This window comes from Brachypodium distachyon, chromosome 2 (assembly GCF_000005505.3).
Source record: "Brachypodium distachyon strain Bd21 chromosome 2, Brachypodium_distachyon_v3.0, whole genome shotgun sequence".
In the NCBI taxonomy this organism is placed as follows: Eukaryota; Viridiplantae; Streptophyta; class Magnoliopsida; order Poales; family Poaceae; genus Brachypodium; species Brachypodium distachyon.
Window position 1 is genome coordinate 48,271,380 of NC_016132.3, and position 24,198 is coordinate 48,295,577.

Below are 24,198 nucleotides of genomic sequence, written 5' to 3' on the forward strand. Positions count from 1 at the left end.
ATTTTGCCATGAGTTTAGCAAACAACTTTGAAATAAATTCAGCAAGAAAATAGCAAATACTCCTCTGATCCTAAATTCTTGTCGTGGTTTAGTACAAATTTGAACTAAAACCATGACAAAAGTTTAGTACAAATTTGAACTAAAACCACGACAAGAATTTAGTACGAATTTGAACTAAAACCACGGCAAATATTAGGATCGAAGAGAGTAATGATTTTGGACAGAAAAAGAGAAAATTTTAGGAAAGTTCCCTTGCGTAACTTCACATCACAATTTTCACAACAGAAAGGATGTTGGGATCATGGTAAAAGTGCTAGGAGCTAAATTATCTTTTCATTAGTCACTTGACGGTCAACTGGCGGTGCCGTTAAATTTGGACGCGGCACAAAATTTGATGGTAGATTTGGAAACAGAAAATTTTGAGTGGCATTTGAGCATTTGATCAAATTCTGAATGGTATATATGGAATTCTGTGAGCATTTGGGCATTTGGACAAATTCAAAAAATTTAATTGTTTAATACATAGATGTAACATGAAGGTGCCAAATTTTGTGCAACATATGACTTTTTGTGTACCGGAAAATAAAAGGAGGAGACATGATTAGCACAGTAACTACGCACATTTTTTCTTCTACGGTTCACAAATGGTCATATCTTGTATGTTTTTGGCAAGTGATCATTTATATCATGTGCCACTACGAACATTTTTTTAATTTTTACTTAAAACTGGCAAAATGTACTTTGATAATGAGGTGCGCCCGCAACTAGCCGAGTATCCTCGTTCCTGGATGAAAACAGCTACTCAGACCTGAAGTACTCCAACCAATCACCCACAAGAACACTGTAATTTACCCACATTTTGCACCTCGTAAATTCATAATGCAAGCAGTCTTCCGTCTCATCGTCACAGCAGAGATGAGCCAAATGAGTGGTGACTGTAGCTATACACAGAACATGGCACAAAGGAACTATGCATAACTCAAAGAAAATAGCGGGGTAGAAAACGATCACCACGAAGCTAGTTCAACACTGGGATACCATCATACCAACGTATCTTTACAACGTAGACAGAACAACAGAACCATACACAAACAGCAGCAGACTTCATCCACCGCAACGTTGCACTCTTCAGATGGAAGTTTCATAGCCTCTTCAGCGCCTCCATTCCACTTTGATTCCTCTATCTGCAGATATTAGCAAGAAACGAACAAAATATCAGAAATAAAAAGTAAAACCGAATGCTTAGGTTTCAGAACCAGCAAAACCATATTGCATGACCATTGGCATTGCTTTTTGATAGGGTATACCTATCATATTTCAGGAAAAAAACTTGGCGCCATTTTGAACTGATCTTTGTGTAAGTGGTGAGTGTGAGCTTAACTTGCTGATTTGTTTTTTCAGTGGCAAATACTTACTGTTTGCAGCAGACGGGAGAGACTGGCGGCGGGTGAAGCTATTCTTGTCAACCGGTGAATCATAATCTAATATGGGTGGTCCTCGCAACTTTGCCTTTAAGGATTCCGTTGCAGCCATATAGCTTGGCTGCCTTGCTGGAACTGGAGTAGTCTTTGTTCCGCTTTCCGGATATCCTGAATTGGAGAATGAAGACCTCCTCTTGCTAGTTCTAAGGTTTCCATTAGATAGAGGTTCTTCCTTGTCCCTAGTCTGTTCTTTCTTCCCATCTTTGTTAGCGATGTTCTGCAGTAGCATGACTTCATCTGATTGAGCAACAATATTGGGTTCATTTACTTTTTCCCCAATTAAAGCCGGACTGAACGGAGTTTCCAGATCATGTTCTATATCTCGTACCAATGTATCCACATTTGAATTATCCAAAAGATTACCACTGTGAGAATCTTGAGTTTCAGGTGGAAACGAAGCGTCAAATGCACTCTGTAGTGCTTTCTCACATTGGTCATCTTGATGGTCAGAGATCCCATTTACTAGACTAGGCATCTTTGAGGCTTCAACCATGGAATTAGATACCTTTGGCACATCAGCAACGGAATTAGATACCTTTGAGGCGTGAGCCTTGGGATTAGGTACTTTTGAAGCTTCAGCCATGGAATTAGATATCTTAGAGGCTTCAGCCATGGAGTTAGCTGCTTTCTTAAGGTTCCTTTTAACCTTCTCAAGTTCAGATAACTGGCTATCTGGCACCGAGTCTGCAGGTGAGCTAGAGAATTTCCTCGGATTTCGTTTTGGTTTTTCAGGTTCGGGGGTCATGTTTGTTTGAGTCTCGCCAGTGGCGGCAGAAGACTTCCGAACATTGCGTTTTAACTTTGCTGACTTGGTTTCCATAGCATAACTGGTCTTCCTTCCTTGTGGTTTCCCATCAGCAACTCTTTTTGGTAGGGAAACAGCTTTCCAAATACAGCTTATTGTCCATCTTTCGAACCAGTTGTAGGCTGAATTGGGGTCCCTCTCGTCATACTGAAAACGAAGAGCTTGTGCCAAAACTGGTGCAGACAAAAGCTAAAAATATGCACACACAAAAGGAGTTAGAACAACTCTGAAATATATAAACAGAAAGTAAGCTTGATTTAATGACATGCATTTCTTAGAGGTAATAATTCATTCTTAAAATAAACTGCATACCTTTCGAACATATGCATTTGAAGATAGCTTCTCCTTCCATGCATCGGATGATTTAGCACTCTGGTAAATGCAAGGAGCAAAGAAATATTTTCATAAGGAGCATACTTTAGGTTCTGAGCAATCACCATATGAGCAAAATTAAAGAGGTAGCATGAAAAGAAAATACAGATGCATGTTCAACATATACAGTATGTACTGTAGTTCAGCAGAATAACTTTGTGAATTCTTTCTAACGCAAAGGGCAAAATTTTAGTTCCAACTCCTGGACGCAAAAATTATGTGTCTCATGAACAACTTCAAATTTGTGTTGTACAACTGCTCCTTCAGTGTATTTTCATATAGCATTGAAGGCTACAAAATGTGGCATTCAGAATCAAAATTTTAGCTCTATTGGATTGCCCAAATGAAACACAACATGTTTGGGGATCCAAAGCACTCCGGGCAGAAAATCCCTTGCTCTACAACAATATAAGAGGACAAGTCCATTATTAATCTAAGCAAACAACTCTAGGTGTGAAATGCAAATTTTTGTTACTGCTCATTCCAATACAATAATACACTAAATTTGCTCAGAAAAATAGTTTCCTGCTAACATTATTTCCCTGTAAAGTGTAAGATAATCCAGGTCAATAAATCTACTAAACACTAGGGGTCGTCTCCTGCTCTATGTGCTAGCCTGCTAGGGCCTAGTTGAAGGCCAAAATGCTGATTTGTCCGTGTTCGGGAGTGCACAGCTTTGTGCAGAAAAAATGAAATTATGAAAATTTTGGTGTGTGGACCTATTACTACTCTCTCAAGGTTTCAAGATTTTATTAACACATAGGATTAACTGAGTAAAAAAGGAACAGGTAAAAGGGAGGGAGTACAGCAGCCATCGGAGAGTAAATAACCTGTGGAAAGCTACTCACCCCTAACTTATGTTGGCCAAGCTTCACAAATGGCAGGTCAGCACTAGAAAGTCTAACATTTCTTCCACGAACTAGAGCTTGAAACTTCACAATCAACCATGTTGCACGAAGAGTTGAAACAGCCTGCCTCCTTACAAGATGGCCTCGAATTAGTGCCTGAAGTCTTATGATACCTTTTAGTGCGCGGAATGCCCTGCGTGCCTGCATCACAAGTCAACGACCGTCCCAACATTAGCACTGTGCTACTGCAATTAAGTGTAAATGGATATATTCGTTACACCAGAGAACTGGCGACCCCCAGTACACCGACATTAATAGATAAACCAAACAATGTATTTGAGTAGCACTAGTTTTAAAGATATCCAGGATTTAAGGTGCATTTTTTTGTCACAACAATTAATTAAAGTCTGGGACACACTATTCAGATGGTGTTTTTCTATAATTTGCCAACAGAAAATCGTAAAGGTGGCTAAAGTAGCAGCAGTAACTAACTTTTGGTAAAAATCAGCCAATAGGCCCATCAATTTACTTACGAGATGTGAATTTTCTATTCATGAGGCTGACTATTCTTGTTTCCTTTTCTGTTTTTTTAATTATATATGAGTGACTACATACAAGGTTTAGAAGAGGCTACATGCAGAATTTGCAGTCAGCAGATGCATCACCAAGATGGCGTGAACTGTGCGAATATTGTATAAATGAGACTAGGAAAAAAGGTGTTACCACTTACCAGGTAACCTCGGAAAGCTGCTTGGGCCTTCACTGCCGCTAGTTCTTCTCTCAGTTTCTCAGGACTAACTGGCATGTCAAGCTCAATTTGAACCATAGTTTCCACTGCCCTTCCATTTGTCAAGTTGGACGCCGCTCCATTATTATGAGAGCTAACAAGTACCGGGTCTGAGATCACAGGAGAGTTATCAGGGAATGCAGCCTCCTTCCCAGCAGGGTAACTGTTTCCATTTGCAGCCTTCTATATTCGACAAACAAAAATATGATCTTCAGGCAGTCAACAAAAGTAGGAGAGAGAAACACAATATGCACTTCAAAGTTCAAACTGGTAGATTGTGCACATACTTAGCCACAACCCTACAACATGAATACAGCAGAAGAAAGCAAGAGAAACATGGAAGGCATGCACCTAGCACTTTTTAATGTGCAATTCAATCCAGGAGACTTACTAACTTTCACCCCTTACACTGTTATACATTGATAACTATTATGGAAAGTTCAAATGGATAAGATTTTTTTTCCAAGCTATCAACAGATTTTGCTATGTGCATGATGCAGAGGTCAGGAGATTACACTGCCATTATCTAAAAACAAATCAACAGATGAATGCATTGATAAACCCAAATAGGGCCAGAAAATATAGACCAACTACTAACCAATGTACGGAGTAGCTAGCATTTGCAAAAGCTGCCTTCAATGCATAGTTGCATATACGGAGTTCTTCACTCGAAATTGTGTAAATAAACTGTACAACCAATAGGAAAACTATATGCATCATATAAGTTTTTACCGGCAGATCCTTTACCTTGATAGAATTGGACTTTGCTGATTTCTTCCCGAGGAGCACAGACTTTATCCACTTCGCTGGGGATTTCCCCATAGTAGCCTAAAACTGCCCAAACACCGGAAATTCTGGACCTGTAATAGAGCAGCTCGTGAGCTACACAGATGCACTGATGCACATACAACTCAGCGCAATTTAATTCCGGAAAAGTAAGAAGGGGAACCCCGAAATAACCGTAAGAAAACCAGTAAAAGAAAGGTGGCAGATTTTGTCAAAACCAGAGATGGAGTAGCAGCACACACTGAAGGTAGACGACGATGACAGCGGCAGGAAAAGCTAGCGCGAACGCGAGCAAGCAAAGCCTGAAGCACAAGGAAGGAATCACCAAAAGCCAAACCGAGAAGAGCACTCGGGCACGGATCTGAACAAATAACAACAACCGACACTACCCCAGTAAACTCCGCACAAAGCAGCCACGACCCCCCACTCTTACCATAACAACCAAACAAGCGGTTGGCGCAAAACACGGGCAATTTCACGAGTAGTATTCGGCGCAATAAACAGGAGCAGATAAATGCAATGCAGCACGGAAACGGCGCGGCAAGCTAGTGACGCACCTGGACAGGCCTGCGTTGCCGCGCCGGATTAGGACGCGCCGATCGGAGGAACCCTAGATTTCTATTTCCCCTTCCCTCTCCCGCTCCTCAAGCCTCCATTGCAGGCTGCAAATGCGGGCAAACAGCCGAAGAAGGTTTACTGTATTTGTTCTGCAGCGGTGGAGGCCGTCGGGCGAGACGAAAGACGCAAAAAGGCAGGAGAGAAGCAGAGGGCAAAAAGTGACCCGACTGACAGACTGAGACAGTGCGCGGGGCCCGCACCGCAAACGGAAATGCACCGCCATCTGACCATACCTATCCGTAAGCTGACCTGTGGGCCATCGTACCAAAAACCCAGTCCGACATGTTGGTGCGCTGGTGACTTTCGTCTCAGAGCGTGCGTGCTACTGAGACGTGGGGCCAGGAACTTCTGAGACAAGTTGTCAGTGAGGTATGGGGGTTTGGACGTTTGGTGGAGGCGTGGAGCCGCAGGAGAAAAAAAAGGGGTCCTGAAGGCTACTGCAAAGGTGTTCACTTTTCCGGTTTTCCTAGCGAGCTGAGCTGACAGACGGTTGTACGAGCGCGAACCGACGGCGTGGGCCCGGATACCTCCAGGGCCACATGTCAGTGGAGGAATGCATCCGAGCGCCGGTGCCAAAAGTTTGGAGACGGGTGCCGTGGGTGGTGGTGGTCCCATCCTCCTCGCGCGTGTTCTGGTTTAGCATCTTAATCTGGGCCTTTAAAGAGGGTTTACAAGCGCCCCGCTGCCTACGAGCCTACTGACGGTAATGTCGTGGCGTGGTCTTGAAGATTCATCACTGTCCCATCTTAAGCCCTGCTCTCAAGTCTCATCCTTCAAAACCCAGGCTCGGTCGGAACTAATTTGTTTAAGGCAGCATCGAATGATGGAGATTAGAGAGGGTAGGCGCATGTAATGCTCCGCGGCAACAGACACGCTTTACGTTTGGTACCACGGTCAAACTATTACAGTAGCACACACGGGACACGGCCAGAGCAGGATTAGTCGGCTGTTTTTTAGGAGTAGGGAGGAAAGGATTATATGGCTGTTAACTCTACAGCAATTGCATCCACCACGACAGTGCACGCGCGGTCGGTGGCGCGCGCACTTCGTCGCTCTGGACGTGTTAACGATAAAAGATGATCGGCATCAATCCGGACGACGAGTGCTACCATCAATGTCGCCATCACTTGTTCCATGCCAAAAAGAAAAGCCGTCCACAAATTAAGCGAGCAGCGACTTGGAAAGCATCTCCTTCGATCCGTCTCCGAGTCCGGGAGGCTGAGAAAGCATATGGAACGGGAGCGGCATTCCCGGAGGCGGATCAGATATTAGTACTAGCAGAGAGCCTCGTGGCTTTCTCTCCTGATAATGCCGTCCGAACGATGACCAGGACCGGCCAACAACCGTCGGCTCGGCTTACTGCCTCAGCGGCCGGCAGGCACCACCACGCCCTGCTATACGGGGTGAACAGCGAATCATGTCGTGATGGGAGCGCTGGGCAGGTGCCAGACGGGTTCGATTGGATTTGTCTACAGTACGTCTGTACGTGTGCAGGGAGTAACATCGCGTCGCGTGTCATTGGACGATACTCCCTTCATTTCACAAATACGCCAATCATCTACTACTCCGGTAGTACTAGGATTTGATTGGACAGTGTGCGAGACAGTCCGAGCCCCAGATCTTGCGGTCGTTTGTTTAGGATCTTGTTCAATTCATGTGTGGTTGTGTGTATAATGCATCCATTTTCCACCCGTGTAATCACAATTGGCACAAACCTCGCAGCCCAGCCCCCGGGTAGCGTCATCGCAGGTAGCGTCGTGCCTCATACTAAAGTAGGCCAAATTCTACTCCAGACGGAGAGTCGGATCCACGAGTTTACAAAGAAGAGTCGGTACTACTGTTAATTTTTTTTAATGCTATTAACCATTTTAAAAAAAGGCGCCTTCTTTTGTCGATTGAGATAAACTTTTATCAAGTAGTACTCGACCTAATAAGAGCTGAAATAATCAAATCAACTTCCCTTGAGAAAAAGCAGAAATAATCAAATCGACTTTTCTTTAGATAAAAGAATGGACACCTATGAAAAGAGTTAAAAGGAAAAGAAGAATAAAAGCAACGGGCCTAGGAGAGAATAAAGGGCGAGAACATGATCACACTCAATGATGCGTAGCAAAAGCAAACCAATTGTTCATAAAAAAGATAGAGCATATCTGCATATTTTAGAATGACACGGAGAGCTTAGGCAAGATATACAACAACAGGTGATTTTACTTCTCGCAGTAACAAAAAAAAACAGATAATTTTACTTACTACTATGATGGTACAGATATCTCCGTGAAATTACTCAACGAGTGATCAAAGCTGTACTGTAACCGATAATAATGCCAAGTAATTGTTGCCACATGACTAAATGACTGGAAGTTACCTGATACTCTCTCCGATCCTAAATTGTTGTCGAAATATTACATGTATCTAGACGCTTTTTAAAAATAGATACATCCATATTTGAACAAATTTGAGTTAAGAATTTAGGATCAAAAGGAGTACATAATTTCTCACTCAACAACTTCACATTCTACGAAAACAACCACAAGAAATCACGGTACTCGATAACCAAACCAAATACTTCCTCTGTCTAACAAAAGAGTTTGTCAAAATTTATATGTATCTAGACATGACTTAGTGTATAGATACATTCACATTTAGTTAAAGTTGAAACATCCTTTGTTGGAGTACGAATATATTTTAAGCGTCAGTACTTGTACAATGACCATTTCGACATATGTCGTCAGGGCATCTAAAATAGCGCTTCTCACTTGACATAGTGCTAAAATGGTATCACATCAGATTTTGGTTGAGACGGAAGCAAGCCGAAGAAATACAAGCTTTGGACGCCAACCATAGAATAAAAAGAAATTGAGATCAGTTGCATCCACACCACGAGTTGGATGCACACGTTGGTCGTATGTATTAATGCCAGGAATACAAGTGTTGCTAGTTCTAATAATTATACTTCTGATTGTAATTAGCTATATGAGATGCAGAGGTCGGTGGTAATAAAACTTCTTATAAGAAAAAACTGTAATGCAGAATTTAGTCAACTAAAACGGAACCCAGATAGTCTGGATGGTACGAGATACTACAACTTTATACCCCCTCCGTCCCATCTTAAGTGACGAAAATGTATCTAGACGTTTTTTGGATATAGACAACTGTAATTACTATCAAATGAACCAGAACACGAAAACGGCACAATGAAGGCACAGTTTCCTTTGGAGGCTGTAAAACAACACATGAAGAAATGTGAACCGAGGACATGCAGCTGGGACTATGCTAACTGTTCGGTACCAAAAGGGGAATATATGGCACTGCACGCAGAGCACTCGGCCCTTCCTCGCTTTAAAGGCGCACTACGGAGCACGCTACCTATCACAGGCACAAATATGTGTTTGCTGATGTTACTTCTGAGTGAACAGTGAGGATGTAGAAGGAGGGTTTAATTGCATCTAGCAGTTCTACTCGTGTGAAATTTAGCAAACAAGACTGTATGCCTAAATGAATGTCCTACCGAGGATGGATCTACAGTTGTAACATTTAATAATGGAATGGTATTCTTCTCTGTAGTACAGTCTGAACTTGATCACGATTTGTGACAGATAAATAAGTTCGACGCGGCAGAAAGAAAGGAGCATTGGTGGTAAGTAAATTGCAATAACTTTCGAAGGAATAATCTAAGTCAGTTCCAAATAGGTTGACTACTAAATATTGATTTTGACCGAAACTACTAAATATTGATTGAATGAAGGTCTAATAGATTAAGGTATTGAAAAAGATATGAATTGATTAACTGAATAGTGGTTCTTCAACAGTTGTATTATACAGAGTACAATGTAGTGAAATGAATATTTTGTCTGGCTTTTGCGCATGCCTGGTATGGCTAAGAACAAGCATGGTGTCGCCAAATCAAGTGAGACAATATGCATTTCACAATATTATAACGGATGGTATGCAAAAAGAGGGTTCATGATGAAAAGAAAATGGAACTGGACCGAAAGCGACTAAAAGCATTCTTCTTTGCTTTTAACAAAGGAATTGGGTACAGGTATGTAGTTTGTATTTCTGTAGCACTTCAGACAATCCTACCACTAACATAATGATCAGCTGCCCCACTCTTATAATATGAGAAAGTATTGAGACTTGAGACAAATGGAGTTGGCAAGTTATAACAAAAATTAGCTGGAGCCAGAGTAACATCTTCATTGAGTTGTTTGGACTTCAGTCAGCTAGAGTAGAGACTAGCAGTCTAGAACATGTTTCCATTAGTTAGACTATATATGCTAAAACATTATCAGTTAAAGCCTTGAAGGATCCCTATTAGAAGGCTACATATATTAATGCTACATCCTTCATGCGATACATTGAACCAAACCTTTATGAGTTAAAATTTCATACTCCTACATCAATACAGAAAAATTTGCAGCAATTTTTCTTTCTAAGTAGAATACCTTTTGATTTGGAGTTCCCCAATAAAGGAAGTACTTTGCAGCCTTTTCTCTTTTAAGAATTATTAAGTGTCTAGCTACTAAAATTTGTTGGCAAACATCCTCAAGTTAACCCATCATTTGGCATGTTAATGTGTTATTCATAACTCAAACAAAGGGGTGATGTGATACTTTGTTAATTGAAACAACACTTGTACGTATTCACACATTCAAGCAAATAGGATAGATTCATTCAAACTAGTATGACACATTCTTACTCCTAATCTTAAAATAAGGATATCTTAGTGCCATATATCTGAAATGAAAAGGATGAAGATAAGCGTGGAGAAAGCAAGAGTTTGAGCAAATGCACTGTTAACATCATTGTTTGGAGAAGTCCATATGTACCATAATTTTCTTTCAGATCATTTTTTTTTGTCCAACTTAATGTACTCAAATCTACAGCGCCATCGATCACAGTAACATTTTACCAACAGTCATTTGATCTTGTCTAACATGCTATTCAAAATATATCATGTCACAACCCAAGATCAGATCAAAATCACATGAAATCCGGGTGTACCTCATCATCCACCAGTACCTCGGTAGTGGCACTTTCATCGAGATCAGTCCAGTGGAGCCCAGAGCCTTCTTGCCTTCTATCTTCAAAGAAGCTAGCGTCCAAATACTTGCTGAACTTTGATTTTTGTGCTGCACAAAAAAAATACTAATTCAACAGTCATATTTTGGTTATGACAAGGGTACAAACGTGTGATTAGAGTTTTCATGTATTACCTTCGGCAGTAGATGTTGCAGTGCATAGAGTTGAGCGAGTTGATCCTTGTTCGATTTGCTGCATCTTGGAATTGGATAAAGAGGGGTTGTTTGGTGGCTTGGGCCTTTTTCCAGCTACACCCAATTGGGCTGTGGGAGGCCTCTTTGAGGAAGAAACTTTATGTCTCTCCTGAGGTAATTCAGTTGTCACTTCAATCCCTATACCTGTTTGTAAATTGCAGCATGGAAAATTAGGCCATCACAGTTTTGAAGAAAACATTTAGACAATGCATTAGAAATGTGGTCATTCCATGCCCAGAAATGTGACACTAATCTTCTGAGGGTAGAGTTAAACGCACTTTTCACTGCCTAATTCGATCACATCTCCAAAAAAAAAAACATCAGGGTTTGGTTCCATTGCATAGAACACATCGTAATGCATTGCTTTTGAACATGAGACTGATCAGACCTGTGCCGCCACAGACAGGCCAGCCACATCACCAGCTTGTGTGACGTCTAAAGCCAGAAAAATCTATCAGGGCACAGATATGATCACGTTTGATTGAAAAGACTGGTGGAAATTGCAATGCAGAGTCAACTTACTTTGCATATGTGCAAAGAGAACCAAGACCAGATGTTTTGCCCAAATGATATTAAATTAGGTAATGGAAAGTGCAATACACTAATGATAAATATGAGCGCAACTAACTTAAACTTTGAAGCATACTCTCTTATTTTTACAACTTTGAAGCATAATTGGTACAGCCTCATCCTCAATACAATTCAGTAATTAAACCATCAGGTTCCTTCTCTAGGAGAAATAAAAACAAACAATCAAGCATTTACATGCCAGTCAATATACAAAGAACTTGTAAAATTGGTTACGTTAGTCCTGGCATAGGTAATTTTATATGATGGCTCATCTAAATTCACACTAATTCATATTGCATCCCCGTAGGCCCTACAAGGCCTCTTTTAATTGAACACTAGAAGATGATGTGTACATTAGCAGATAATACTGATTCAACATGGCAATGTGGCATGCAAGTCACCGTTCAAGTACTAACCCAGCCTAATCAATTCATATTTGGCTGAAATGAGCAGCTCAGGTAGCACGAGATCGATCATACAAAAGCAAAACGCTGCTATATATAGTCAGGCATTACATCAAACATGGTTTAAGCATACCCTCATCCCGCGCTCCCACTACGCCGCAGCCGCCATCCCGCTCCCCGGCATCGTCCAGGTACTCGGTCCAATCCATGCGCCTCTTCTCCCTCGGAGACTCGTATTGCTGATCCTCGTCCGCCGCCGGGCCCGAGTCTGCCTCGGGAACGGGCGCGCCGCGGCCGCGTGACAGGTTGGCGTCCTGGACGAAGCGCCGGAGGTCGGCAGCGCGGTAGCCGCGGGCGTGGACGCGGAGCACGGACTGGCGCTGGTTGCACACCACGCAGACCCACTTGTTGCTGCTCTTCTTCTGCTGCTTCACCTGCCATGGAGGGAAAAACAGATAAACAAAAATCGGATCAATCGTCAAACGAACAGGAGCGGATTCGACGGGCTCGGCCGGTTGAGGCGCGCACCTGCATGGTGGAGCACTGGACGCACTGCAGGGCGAGGAAGAGCGTCGTCATGGCGAACTGGGGTGAGGATTGAGGAAAGCGAACTGAGATGGATTTGGAATTTGGAGGGGAAGAAAGGGTGGGGAATTTTTGCGTTTCTCCCGTCCCGCTTGGATGGCGGTGTTCTCAAAATTTTGGACTACATGCTTTATGCTTTTGTTCTTGATTAATACGAACCGTCGATTTCCGAGTGAACGGATAGTTAAGGGCTTCGAGCCAGGCGGCCAGCCCAGTCACCAGGAAAAGCCGAAAAGGTCCTGGAAGGCTCGAGGAGTCGAGGTTCGACGTGCAGCCGCTTCGTCCACGCCCTTCCATGGCGACCACTCTCCCAACCTCCGCTTCCGCCGCCGTTCGTATCTTCCAACCTACCTTCTGCCACGTCCCTAGGACGTGTCCCGTGCTTGCCCCCTCGCGTTCCGTGAGTCGCCGCTTCTCCGGCGTCGCCTGCTCTCTCGGGATTGGCAGCGTCGCTGGCCAAGCCACGCCCCAGGAGGACACCGTCCGCATCGTCGCCGTCGTCGGCGAAGGAAGCATCAGCCCTCTGAAGGATACGCCCTGGGAGGAGGTTATGCGCCATACGGTAGGGCCCCGCTCTGAACCCATCAGTTCACCACTGCACCCTTCTGAACTCCATCAGTTCGCCCCTCCACAACTCTGAAACGCTAAGGAAAATAACTTCGTGGCCCTGTCAGTGTTACTTTGGAAAGCGATGTGATTAGACTATGTGGTGCGCATACTTCACAATGCTGCATATTCCGCTACAATTACGACCATCTGTAAGACTAACTATCTGGACAAAGTCACCATATTCATTTTTTGACACTGCTAATGTATGAACTAGTTCTTTTAGCCCAAAGTAATACTCTTTGAATTATGAAGCATATGATGACTATGATTGTCTCGGTTCAGATGTTTCAATTGTTGTTATGGAATGGAGTGCCGGCGGTTGTTAATTGTTATGCTAGGAGTAGATACATTTCTGTAGATGACACCAGGACCTGAGCAGTGTCTATTTGCTTCCCTTCAATAAAACTAGTTTGTGTTTCTCAAAAGGACTTGTGTGCTTGCAATGATTAAAGTCTACATATTGATTTCTGTCTCTCATTTTCACTAGCTAATCTGAACTAATCATTCATGTCTAAAGGACCATCATATCAATTTACTGCCTAAAACCTTGTATCTGATTGTTTTGTGTCATTTAGGCCGATAGGCTGAAGTGGGTTGATGAAGGTTTTGAAATGTTCGTCTTCACAGACAAGTCGATTGACTGTGATGATCTTAGGAAAGAGTTGTCTCGCTGTGATATGTTAGTCAACGTTGCAATAACAGGCCAGGAGTCTGTTCAGTGGCTTGTGCATAACAGTAAGAGCATTTCGAATGTGCTTTGCTTTCACTCCTCTCCATCCTTGTTAAACAAGCTAGGAGGCACAGATGTTCAATACACTGGAGAGCAGGACTTCTTTGGCAAGTTAGCCAATGTTGGAAAACCAAGTGGCACAGAGGAGTCAACTGAAGTCCTCAAGACCATATCCAATGCCTGGGAAAGGCACAACTCAGATGACATTAGATTTTGCCTGCTCGTTGTGGTTAATGCATACATAAAGCCAGTTGCTATGCTGCAAAACCTAAGGGCAAAAGGCCTATCTACCCTAAGTTGTATGATAAGAAACTGTGGTCCTCAGATACTGAATTGTTTGTTTGATCCTGACTGTAGGAAAGCCATTCAGTGTTTGAATTCTTGCTCTCCAACTGATCAGGTCTGCAACTATCGCTGCATTGCATCATACGAGAGTCCGCGTCTGGAGGCATTTTCTCTGTGTGTTTTGCAAAAGAACAACTGTCTTGAGCTGAATGCTGAGATCCCTAGTAAACCCTATGTAACCCCGCTATCCATGTTCAGAGAACAAAATCTTAGCCATGAAGTTGCGGAAGACCTGTTTGTCGGTTGGCTGGACAACTTGGAATGGAGTTGGAGAGTTGTAGCTGGACAAAATCCAGCATATGACCAGTTCCCGTGCCAGTACCAATTATTCTACAGAGGGAAAGCAAAAGGTTCATTTTGGTATGAGCCAATTTTTCAAGTCAGAACCCTGGAAGGGAAGTTGGTCTGGAGGCGCAGAAAGTACCGAGTTAGAAGAGCTAGCATCCCTGGCACTTTTTATTTCAGTGTGTTGGATAATGGTGTGGTTTCAAAAGAGTTTTGGACAATTGTTGATGTTTCAGATGATTTCAGCTGGGGTCTGTTCCATTATCATGGAGCCGCTCAGGCTGCTGGACAATCGTACACTGGAGCAGTGCTTGTTACTCCTGATGGGTCTTATCCTGATGCAGACAGCCCACGGTTGGCCTCTGCTTTAGAGAAGTGTGGTATTAAGAAATGGGAGCTTTATATGGTTGATAACTGCTCCTGCATGGGTGCGCCTTTGGGGACTCCAGAAGGATCACAGCTGCATTACCAGATCGCTCCAGGAAAACATGCTGGTATTATGCAGAGAATATGATGCTGTGTTCAAATAGGATGAAAGGAACAATTTCATTCCCAAGTGATGTACTCATGCACCGCTGCTTACAACGATGTAAAGAATAGCAACAGGTATCACCGAAGGGAGTTTGCGTAATTGGAGGTATGTTTTCTTATTCTACTATAATTGTGTAATATAATACCTCATTTTTGTGTCTGCCACCAGGGTTTCCAATCTTAACAAACTGATTCAGGGTTTCCAGCACAAACAAAGAATTATGTACAGTTTGATACTAGTTCCATCCATGAAACGCTCTTGCATCTCGAAAGTATCAATATAATTTTTTCTGCTTTTCTGCAGGCCTTACTTTTCTTCACCAAAACATGCTGACATCGCATGCAATAATCAAAAGAGGCATCCTCGTCACTAATCATGGATGTTCACCCATGGCAAGACAGTCATGCGTCCTGCATTTGCTGTGTACCAGCCCCAACAATGTCCCAAATCCCCAATAAAGGCAACAATAGCCTCTCCTGGGTTTGCTTGCTGTACAATTACCATGGTGCAGTAACTTCATTGTTCGTAGAAGTTGTATAGTTATAGTAAATTGTGACACCTGTTGTTGCAATGTTTTATATCTTTGTTGATGAAAATCATAGCCAGCTGCTTGTTGTAAACTTGTAATTAACATATATGAGCCATCGTTTTGTAGAGAAGATAACTAAATATGAATACATCTGTTGTTGCGATGTTTAAGCCTATTCCCATCTGTGGCTGCTGGAGCATCTTGTGATGTTCAGACAGTTCACTTCGCTCTCGGGTGTCACTGGCAGTGTGAAGTAAGCAAGTCTCCCACGTCTGGTTGACTTCCACAGGTTTCAGATTTCATCATTTCATCTTTCCACAGTCTGCAACTCTACATGTCTTTCTTTTGATGCGCTTCCTGTTTTTTTTTCCTCTGGTGCCTACACCTGATTATATGCTGAAAACCATCTCTCACCCCTGCATAATTTCTGGTTTCTGCTGCATCAGATTGTTGGGTGTGGTAGTGAACTTTGTAGTTATCCCTGATTTTGTGGTGGAGCGGCGATAGTCAGAAAATCTTTTATTGCTGCAGTTTGCAGTTCTAAATTCCAGTGGATAAGGCAAAGTTTGACTCTTTTTTTTTTTTGCGGGGGACATTGACTTTGACTCTGACCGCCGTGTAATGTGGTGGTGTATAAATTCGATCAGATCCAGCCCTGCAACTGTAATTCGCACTCGACAGTTCACAGCTGATAGCAGAGCACGAGAAGAATGGCGGACTTGTATGAGAAGCCATCGGAGACATACGCCAAGAAACGGCCGCGGTACCCCAAGGAGTGGTTCTCTATGCTCGCCTCCCTCACCGCCGGCCACCACCGCGCCTGGGACGCCGGCTGCGGCAGCGGCCAGGCCTCCGTCAGCGTAAGCCTCGAACGAAACCTTTCCCCAACCACGTCGCTTCGATCTGAAACTCGCACCTGAAACTCAACTCCTCACAGATCGCGGAGCACTACGACAGCGTGGTCGCCACAGACGTGAGCGAGGCGCAGCTCCGGCACGGCATCGCGCACCCGAGGGTGCGGTACCTGCACACCCCGGAGGGCCTCACGGAGGACGGCCTCGTGGCCCTCGTCGGCGGGGAACGCTCGCTTGACCTGGTGATCGTGGCGACCGCGATCCACTGGTTCGACGTCCCGCTCTTCTACGCCGTGGTGAGCCGCGCGCTCAAGAAGCCCGGGGGAGTCCTCGCCGTGTGGGGCTACAACTACGACATCCGCCCGTTCGAGGACAAGCTGCAGGGGCGGCTGTACGCGGCGGCGCGGGCGTACATGGACCCGAGGACGAGGCTGGCCATGGAGCGCTACCGCGGGCTGCCGTTCCCGTTCGAGCCCGTCGGGGTGGGCCGCGAGGGCGAGCCCGCCGACGTCGACATGGAGGTGGAGATGACGCTGGACGACCTGGCCGGGTTCGTGATGACCGGATCCGTCGCGACGACGGCGAGGGAGCAGGGGGTGGACCTGGAGGCGCTGGTGAAGGGGGTGATGAAGGAGGTGGAAGAGGAGTGGGGGGATCAACCGACGGTGCCGAGGAAGCTTGTGTTCAAGGCCTTCATGCTGGCTGGGAAGCTCAAGTGATAAACTGAACTGAACTGAACTGCTTGTTGGAGAATTGTGCTTGGCGCTTTCTATGTGCTTATTGGTCAGAATAAAATTTTGCAACAAGGTTTTTCAAAGTCATGCCCTCTAACTTTACCTTTCCGATGTCGAATTTCCACCGTGACACGCGTAAAGAAATTGTAGGTAGGAAACATGCATTTGCTAGATTACCCCCAACAAGTGAGAATACAAGATCGTTGAATGCACTGCGACAAGGGAGACACCCCTCCTGGGTAAGTTGTTGATATTGTCCGAGAACAAAGACATGGAGCACAAAATAATATTCGTCTGATTCTAAATTCTTGACTCAAATTTACCCAAATATGGATGTATATATTCTTAATAAGTGTCTAGATACATATAATATTTCGACAACAATTTAGGATCGGAGGGAGTAAAACAGAGTAACGACCAACTAAATCACACTTGACACCGTTGATTCAGGGAGAATTGTCGGCGACAATCCAATAGATCGGGAGTTGCGGTGACCACACCAAGATAAAGCGTCAAAGAATGAGCCGTGAAATGTGTCTTTGGCCGAACAATCATTATCAAAGACACACAAACCCAACATGAAAGACAATTCTGTGTGAAAATGTTGATCTATGGAACCCTGCCTTGTGATGGATGAGAGGCTACCGGAGCGAGGAGAACAAGGCAAAGAGGAGTCCTCTTTGATGAATTTTTTTTATGGGATCTTTGATGATTAGTTCAAGTGCTTTACAAAAACTAGCTAAATGATCATGTATTACCATGGGAGGATTCTTATATGGTTGTGTCATCAAAGTTGCTAACTCTGTAGAAAGGATAACAAAGAAGAAAGACATAATCAGGCTCAAGGCTTTATTCGCGTATCAATGGATCATTGGAATTGGAAGCCAGACGACGAAGGATTGGAAGAGCGCATGAGGCCTGGCCCAATAAGTCGTTTTGTAATCACATCGTTGGCCCGAACATGGATACCGAGGAAGAACACCATCTTATATCCCTATCTTGAAATTACTAGACGTCCTCTGTGTCCCATCGTATTTGGCTATTTGCATAGTACATTTGAGCGCCGATCGCCGAGTGCACCAAAGAAAAATGTGCGCCGATCGCTGAGTGCACCATAGTATTTGGCTATTTGTATAGTACATTTGCATAGTACATTTGAACAAATGAGGATTATGAGGTGCGTTGTGTCCACCAAAGAAAAATGTGAGTACATACTCAACCAGTCACGTACCATTCGGCAGGACCAGGATGGTTTCTTCCGTTTGGATTTTATTCCTCGTTTACTGTATATAGCAGCAACGGAAACGAACTACCGGCAACAATCTAGTTCTGAAGCTTCAACGCGATGAGGAATCTAAGTGGGCTCAACGGGCTAAGGTCAAGTATATTCAGGAGGGGGGAAATAACACGAAATTCTTCCACCTTATCGCCAACGGGAAACACATAAAGGAAAAAATCTTTCAATTAGAGCAGGACGAGGGTACTATTACTGGCCAAGTTAACCTTCAACGCTTCATTTCGGAATATTATAAGAAATTATTTGGGGCATCGGCGCCAAATTCTTTCTCTCTTGTGGAAAATCAAGTGGCCAATATACCTCAACTCTCTCCCGCGGAGAATGCCATTCTTGTGGCTGGGTTTACGGAAGAAGCGGTGCATGATGCTATTTTTCAGATGGAGCGTAACAAAGCACCCGGTCTTGATGGCTTTCCCGCTGAGTTTTTTTAGACCTGTTGGAATATCATAAAACCAGACTTGATGGCTCTTTTTGGTCAGCTTCAAGCAAGACAACTGCCCCTTTTTAAGCTTAATTTTGGGGTCATCACGTTGCTTCCTAAAAAAGAGGACGCGGTCCAAATCCAACAATACAGGCCTATTTGTTTACTTAATGTGAGTTTCAAAATCTTCACGAAAGTTGCCACTAATTGCATTTCTGGGATCGCTCACCAGGTGATTAGTCCCTCTCAAGCGGCGTTCATGCCTGGACGTCACATCTTAGAAGGTGCGGTGGTTCTTCATGAGACTATCCATGAGCTTCATCGGAAGAAAATGGATGGGGTTTTATTTAAAATTGATTTTGAGAAGGCGTATGATAAAGTTAAATGACCCTTTCTGCAACAAGCGCTCCGTATGAAAGGTTTTGATCCGATATGGTGCAATTGGATCTCCCAATTTGTTCAAGGTGGGAGTGTGGGGGTTAAAGTGAATGACGACATTGGCCATTTTTTTCAAACTCGCAAAGGTTTGAGGCAGGGCGATCCGCTGTCACCTGTTCTCTTTAATATTGTCGCGGATATGTTGGCCATTTTGATTGCTCGGGCCAAAGAGGATGGCCAAATTGGGGGCTTGGTTCCTCATTTAGTTGAGGGTGGTGTTTCTATCCTCCAATATGCGGATGACACGATTATTTTCATGGAGCACAACTTAGCGAAAGCCGTCAACATGAAACTAATCCTTTGTATTTTTGAACAATTGTCGTGCCTAATTTTTTTTTTCATAAAAGTGAGATTTTTTGTTTTGGTAAAGCTAAAGATGATGAACTACAGGAGCCTCTTTGGTTGTGAATCTGGAACACTCCCATTTCGCTATCTGGGAATTCCCATTCACTATCGTACGCTCCTCAATAAAGAATGGAAATCGGTGGAGGATCGTTTTGAGAAAAAACTGGGTTGTTGGAAAGGGAAGTTGTTATTCTACGGTGATCGGCTTACCCTAATCAATTCGGTTCTGACTAGCATGCCCATGTTTATGTTATCCTTTCTTGAAATTCCAGGCGGGGTTCGTAAAAGATAGGATTTCTACAAATCCCGTTTCTTCTAGCAATCTGACGAGTATAAGCGCATGTACAGACTGACCAAATGGAATATTATTTGTCGTCCCAAAGATCAAGGCGAACTCGGTGTGGAGCTTTTGGAGATTAAAAATAGATGTTTACTTAGCAAATGGTTGTTTAAACTGCTTAACGAAGAAGGAATGTGGCAAGAGATGCTACGAAATAAATGCCTTCAGAATGGCACTCTGTCCCAGACGATCGCCAAACCAACTGATTTTCGGTTTTGGAAAGGACTTATGCGGGTTAAAGATGATTTTTTTAGCCGTGGTGCTTTCATCCTCAGGGATGGGTCCGGAATTCGTTTATGGAAAGATATCTGACTTGGCAATACCCCGTTTTCCTATCAATATCCATCTTTGTTTTGTATTGTGCAACATAAAAATGTTTCGGTTGCCACAGTCTTTGCGACCATTCCTCTAAATATACGTTTTAGGCAGAACCTGATCGGGGCCAATTGGACAAGATGGTTACATTTGGTTCAGCGTTTGATGATGGTTAACCTCTCGAACGAACCTGATAGCTTTGTCTGGAGTCTTACTCCCTCGGGCGTCTTTTCTGTGAAGTCTTTATACGCCGACTATATGGATGGGCAAACGGTTTTTCATTAGAAATTCATATGAAAGTTAAAAATTCCATCGAAAGTCAAGATTTTTATGTGGTTCCTTGATCGCCAAGTTTTATTAACAAAAGATAATCTTGCGAAACGAAATTGGGAGGGGAGTTTAAAGTGTTGTTTTTGCGAGTCCGATGAGACTGTACAACATCTTTTTGTCTCTTGTCCCCTTGCACGTATTATTTGGCGCATCATTTTTTGTGCTTTTAATTTGCCTCCACCGACATCAATTTCCAATATGTTTGTCAATTGGTTTAATGGTGTGAAAAAAAAGATTAAATCTCAAATTCGGATGGGAGTTTCGGCTTTCTGTTGGGCTATTTTTAACTGTAGAAATGATGTTATTTTTAATCGATCAAGAACTCCTCATTTTTTGCAGGTTATCTTCAAAGCCACACACTGGATTTGTCTTTGGGCTTTGCTGGTCCCTGCGCATCAGCGGGCACCTTTGGATACTGGATGCAACCGGCTGGATATGATATCTCGGGATATCTTCAACCGGGATGGCTGGCGATGTACTAGTCGTCTAGAGGCATAGAATCGTTATGTTTGCTTTACTTCGCTGACTTATCTTTGTGTCCACCATCGCTGATCGGTGAATTTGATGACTTATTTCTTTAAAACTTTGCAACAAAAATGGCTGTGTGCATCTATTGATGCAGAAGCCGGGAATTTCTCTCTCCTTTTTGAAAAAAAAAACAATTAACTTCTGAACATCCGGTAAAACGAACGTCGGAAGAATCACGTTTCCTTCATTCGAAGCACCCTGTGGCAGGCACTGGGATCTGGGAGCCAGGCAGCCAGCCACTCAAAAACCCCACCCCATATTTCTCAGATCACAAGGCTCCGTACACGTGATGCATCTTCGTCTCCACGAACCAAGAAAGATTAGCATCTCACGTGAGCTCAGTGCTTCCGTCACCACCTCTTCTGTAGCTGCATGTACGGCCTGGGGAGAGAACACGTATCGAAACCATGCATGCCATATTCTGATATTCACCTTGCTCGAGTCTCATCAGAGTTCAAGATTCCCTTTTGTTCTTACCGTTCGATTCTCACCTTCCTAATTATATGTATCGCATGTAGTACGTGCGATGTCCATTTTCTTCTGGAATGTTCTTTTTTGAATTAAAACAAGATTACTGCCAGAAAGGTCGAAGATGCTTGATGCTGCAGAGGGAAAACGGTAAGATGCTTGCAAAGTAACATTGAACTTTTCGAGTACGAGCAGAAGCGCACGCATTGGCAGGGCAAACGGGGGATGGTGGCATGGTGCTCCACTGCTTTCTGCTCCCACTTCACGGTCGCCAGAAGAGCCGTGCCAGATCTTTGTCTCCGACACATCGTGACATTGCGTATCAGCGTATGTAGCTTTACCTAGTCCACTAGCAAAAATCAAATTTACCTAGCCCGGCCCACGGAGCCAGCACCACTCGCCGGATTCATATGTACAGCCACGCCGAAGAGAAACCACGATCGAGCAGAGTGCATGGGGGATCACATGACTGGCTCCCATCCAGTCACATATATGTCGATCTCAGCCCTTTTACAACGCATACCACTGAAGATAACATAGTCTAAGCCGCGTACATGTCACCGGAGAGAGAGAGAGAGAGAGAGAGAGAGAGAGAGAGGAACCAATTGCACCGCGAGCGCGTCAGGGCAAGCAAATAAATGTCAACGTATATACCGGCGGTGCAGCAAGGAGATCAGGCGACAGCGATACGTAGACCGGCGCGCTGCCGCACGTAGAGGCGTCAAATGTCGACAGCTCCACGGCTCCACCGGACGAAAAATCGAAAGCCGCCCCGTGCTGGTTACGTTCGTTCGTCCTGGTGATGAGTTTCCCCAGCCGGCTCAAGGGCTCCATTGGACAGTGCATGCCCGACGGCCGGCAAAACTTAGATGCAGCATGGATTATGACTAATCAAGTGCGCATGCGAGTACAGACAAGCATGTGCTGCCCTGAGACGAGCGAAGAAGAAACAAGCATGTGGTTGGTCCTGTTATCTGCGCATCCAAAGCATTAATACGTGTGGTGAGCAACGGCGACGAACTCCTCCCCACTCACCACGTATGGGACTATGGGCGTATCACGAGTTCATGGCTATCGGCGCATGTCAGCTGATATATATGGTGAGTGACTGAGTATTATATACGTGTGGTGAGTGGTTCTCTAATGTCAGAAAGAGTTGCATAATTGATCCACGTACGCAAAAATATATACAAATGATGTCTGAGATGGGAAGTCCATTGGTGTTGCATACGCGCGTCGTACGTCAAGCTAGCGAAAATCGATTGTGAAAGCTGTAGGTCCTGTATACTTTGGCTCTGCGCTAATTAAGTACAGCCCTTGGTCAAATATATGGCCAGCAACTAAAGCGCTCAGCAACGCCAATGGACAATGAGGACTACTATGAAACAAGAGCTAAATTTTCAGATGGAAGTGGATCACAGCGCAACCATACGTGCCAGGTTCCAATAATGCAGCTCAACCAGCCCGGGACATCCATGTTCTGTTTTTCATGTGCTGGCACTGCGGAGGAGATGGTGATCTGACCGGTGCGTAGTACGTGTATGTACTGGGAAGCCGCGCGGGTTTGGTTTGCAGAAAATGCACCGGAACATTTTAATAGAGATGCCTAGTACAGCAACAGAACATGGTTTGTCCCCTTCCAGAAAAAGGGAAAAAGAAAAGAGAGCATGTTGGTTTATTCCCCAATCAGAAATTTAATTGGATTCTGTTGTCTCCGACCGGCCAAGTTTATGCTTGACTAGGTAGAAATATAGTAATTCTATGCACTTTCTGTATTTATAAACTACTAGTAGTACTAGTATTATCCTCGGACCATACCCAACAAAATGAAACTGGAGAGATGACAATGCTAGCATGATGAGTTGATGAAAGCCGTGTTTTGCGCTCAAGAGAACAGGTGGCCATCGCCAAGTGCTGTTGCTGTATTGCGCAACGATTCGTGAGCAGATTCCAGAACATACTTAATAATTAATTTCACATATTTAAATCTAATAAAACGACGTTGCCTTGGGTCCGGATAATATGGAGTACTACTCCCTCCGTATCAAAATAACTGACGTGGATTTGTATGATCTACAACGGAACACAATGTTAGCGAGATTTTAAAACGTCGAAACATCTCTCAGTACGATGCACCCTGTGGTAAATCTCTTTGTACAGTACTTCCCAAGTATTTTGTACCAGTGGAGTATTGTGTTCCAGAAAGTAGTCCAAGTAGTAGTAGATCATTCGACCTAATACCAACAACAAGATAATCTTTGCAAGGCATAAATCACTGCCCTATCATAGTATCTAGAAACAGATCAAACAATAAGATATTGTCATCGTGTATACAAACGTTAATCCTAGTTGGTGGGGGAGAATATTTTCTATTAGTTCATGTTGTTACTCTTGGATACAACAACTCACTGGTTACGCGGCAAATAAAATAGCCGAATACAATAACATCTCACTGGTGTACAGCACACTCGACTCGTGTACGGCGACGGATGAGCTCTAGTATTTCGAGGTCAATCCTGACGGGGGTAGAGTAGTATTGTTTTGTTGGCTGTGCTCTTTACGGTGA

At 43.8% G+C, this 24,198-nt stretch overlaps 4 protein-coding genes across 10 annotated transcripts; 2 read left to right on the forward strand and 2 right to left on the reverse strand.

Annotated features, from left to right (window-relative positions):
- Positions 1–840: 840 nt before the first annotated feature.
- LOC100823468 (protein IQ-DOMAIN 31) lies at positions 841–5,829 on the reverse strand. Of its 6 annotated transcripts, none has more exons than XM_014899789.2 (7): positions 5,637–5,829; positions 5,041–5,153; positions 4,237–4,473; positions 3,507–3,707; positions 2,599–2,658; positions 1,416–2,475; positions 841–1,184 (listed from the first exon to the last, which is right to left on the reverse strand). In XM_014899789.2, the coding sequence occupies exons 2-7, from the start codon at positions 5,113–5,115 to the stop codon at positions 1,153–1,155; spliced, it is 1,665 nt and encodes a 554-aa protein (XP_014755275.1). In that variant the 5' UTR covers positions 5,116–5,153; positions 5,637–5,829; the 3' UTR covers positions 841–1,152. The 6 variants fall into 6 exon arrangements, with proteins under 6 accessions (XP_014755275.1, XP_003569684.1, XP_024315494.1 ...); XM_003569636.4 differs by having other exon boundaries at positions 4,237–4,476; positions 5,637–5,828; XM_024459726.1 differs by lacking the exon at positions 5,637–5,829 and adding an exon at positions 5,322–5,471.
- A 4,005-nt stretch (positions 5,830–9,834) lies between these two features.
- Positions 9,835–12,766, reverse strand: LOC100826028 (MRN complex-interacting protein). Of its 2 annotated transcripts, none has more exons than XM_010233936.3 (4): positions 12,476–12,686; positions 12,081–12,381; positions 10,914–11,117; positions 9,835–10,829 (listed from the first exon to the last, which is right to left on the reverse strand). In XM_010233936.3, the coding sequence occupies exons 1-4, from the start codon at positions 12,524–12,526 to the stop codon at positions 10,681–10,683; spliced, it is 705 nt and encodes a 234-aa protein (XP_010232238.1). In that variant the 5' UTR covers positions 12,527–12,686; the 3' UTR covers positions 9,835–10,680. The 2 variants fall into 2 exon arrangements, with proteins under 2 accessions (XP_010232238.1, XP_010232239.1); XM_010233937.3 differs by having other exon boundaries at positions 10,405–10,845; positions 12,476–12,766.
- Positions 12,761–15,732, forward strand: LOC100823768. Its single transcript, XM_003569637.4, has 3 exons — positions 12,761–13,094; positions 13,717–15,138; positions 15,337–15,732. Exons 1-2 carry the CDS (start codon positions 12,828–12,830, stop codon positions 15,013–15,015), a joined length of 1,566 nt encoding a protein of 521 aa, XP_003569685.1. The 5' UTR covers positions 12,761–12,827; the 3' UTR covers positions 15,016–15,138; positions 15,337–15,732.
- A 383-nt stretch (positions 15,733–16,115) lies between these two features.
- LOC100824390 (putative methyltransferase DDB_G0268948) lies at positions 16,116–17,237 on the forward strand. Its single transcript, XM_003569639.4, has 2 exons — positions 16,116–16,422; positions 16,500–17,237. Exons 1-2 carry the CDS (start codon positions 16,273–16,275, stop codon positions 17,133–17,135), a joined length of 786 nt encoding a protein of 261 aa, XP_003569687.1. The 5' UTR covers positions 16,116–16,272; the 3' UTR covers positions 17,136–17,237.
- The last annotated feature ends 6,961 nt before the right edge of the window (positions 17,238–24,198 follow it).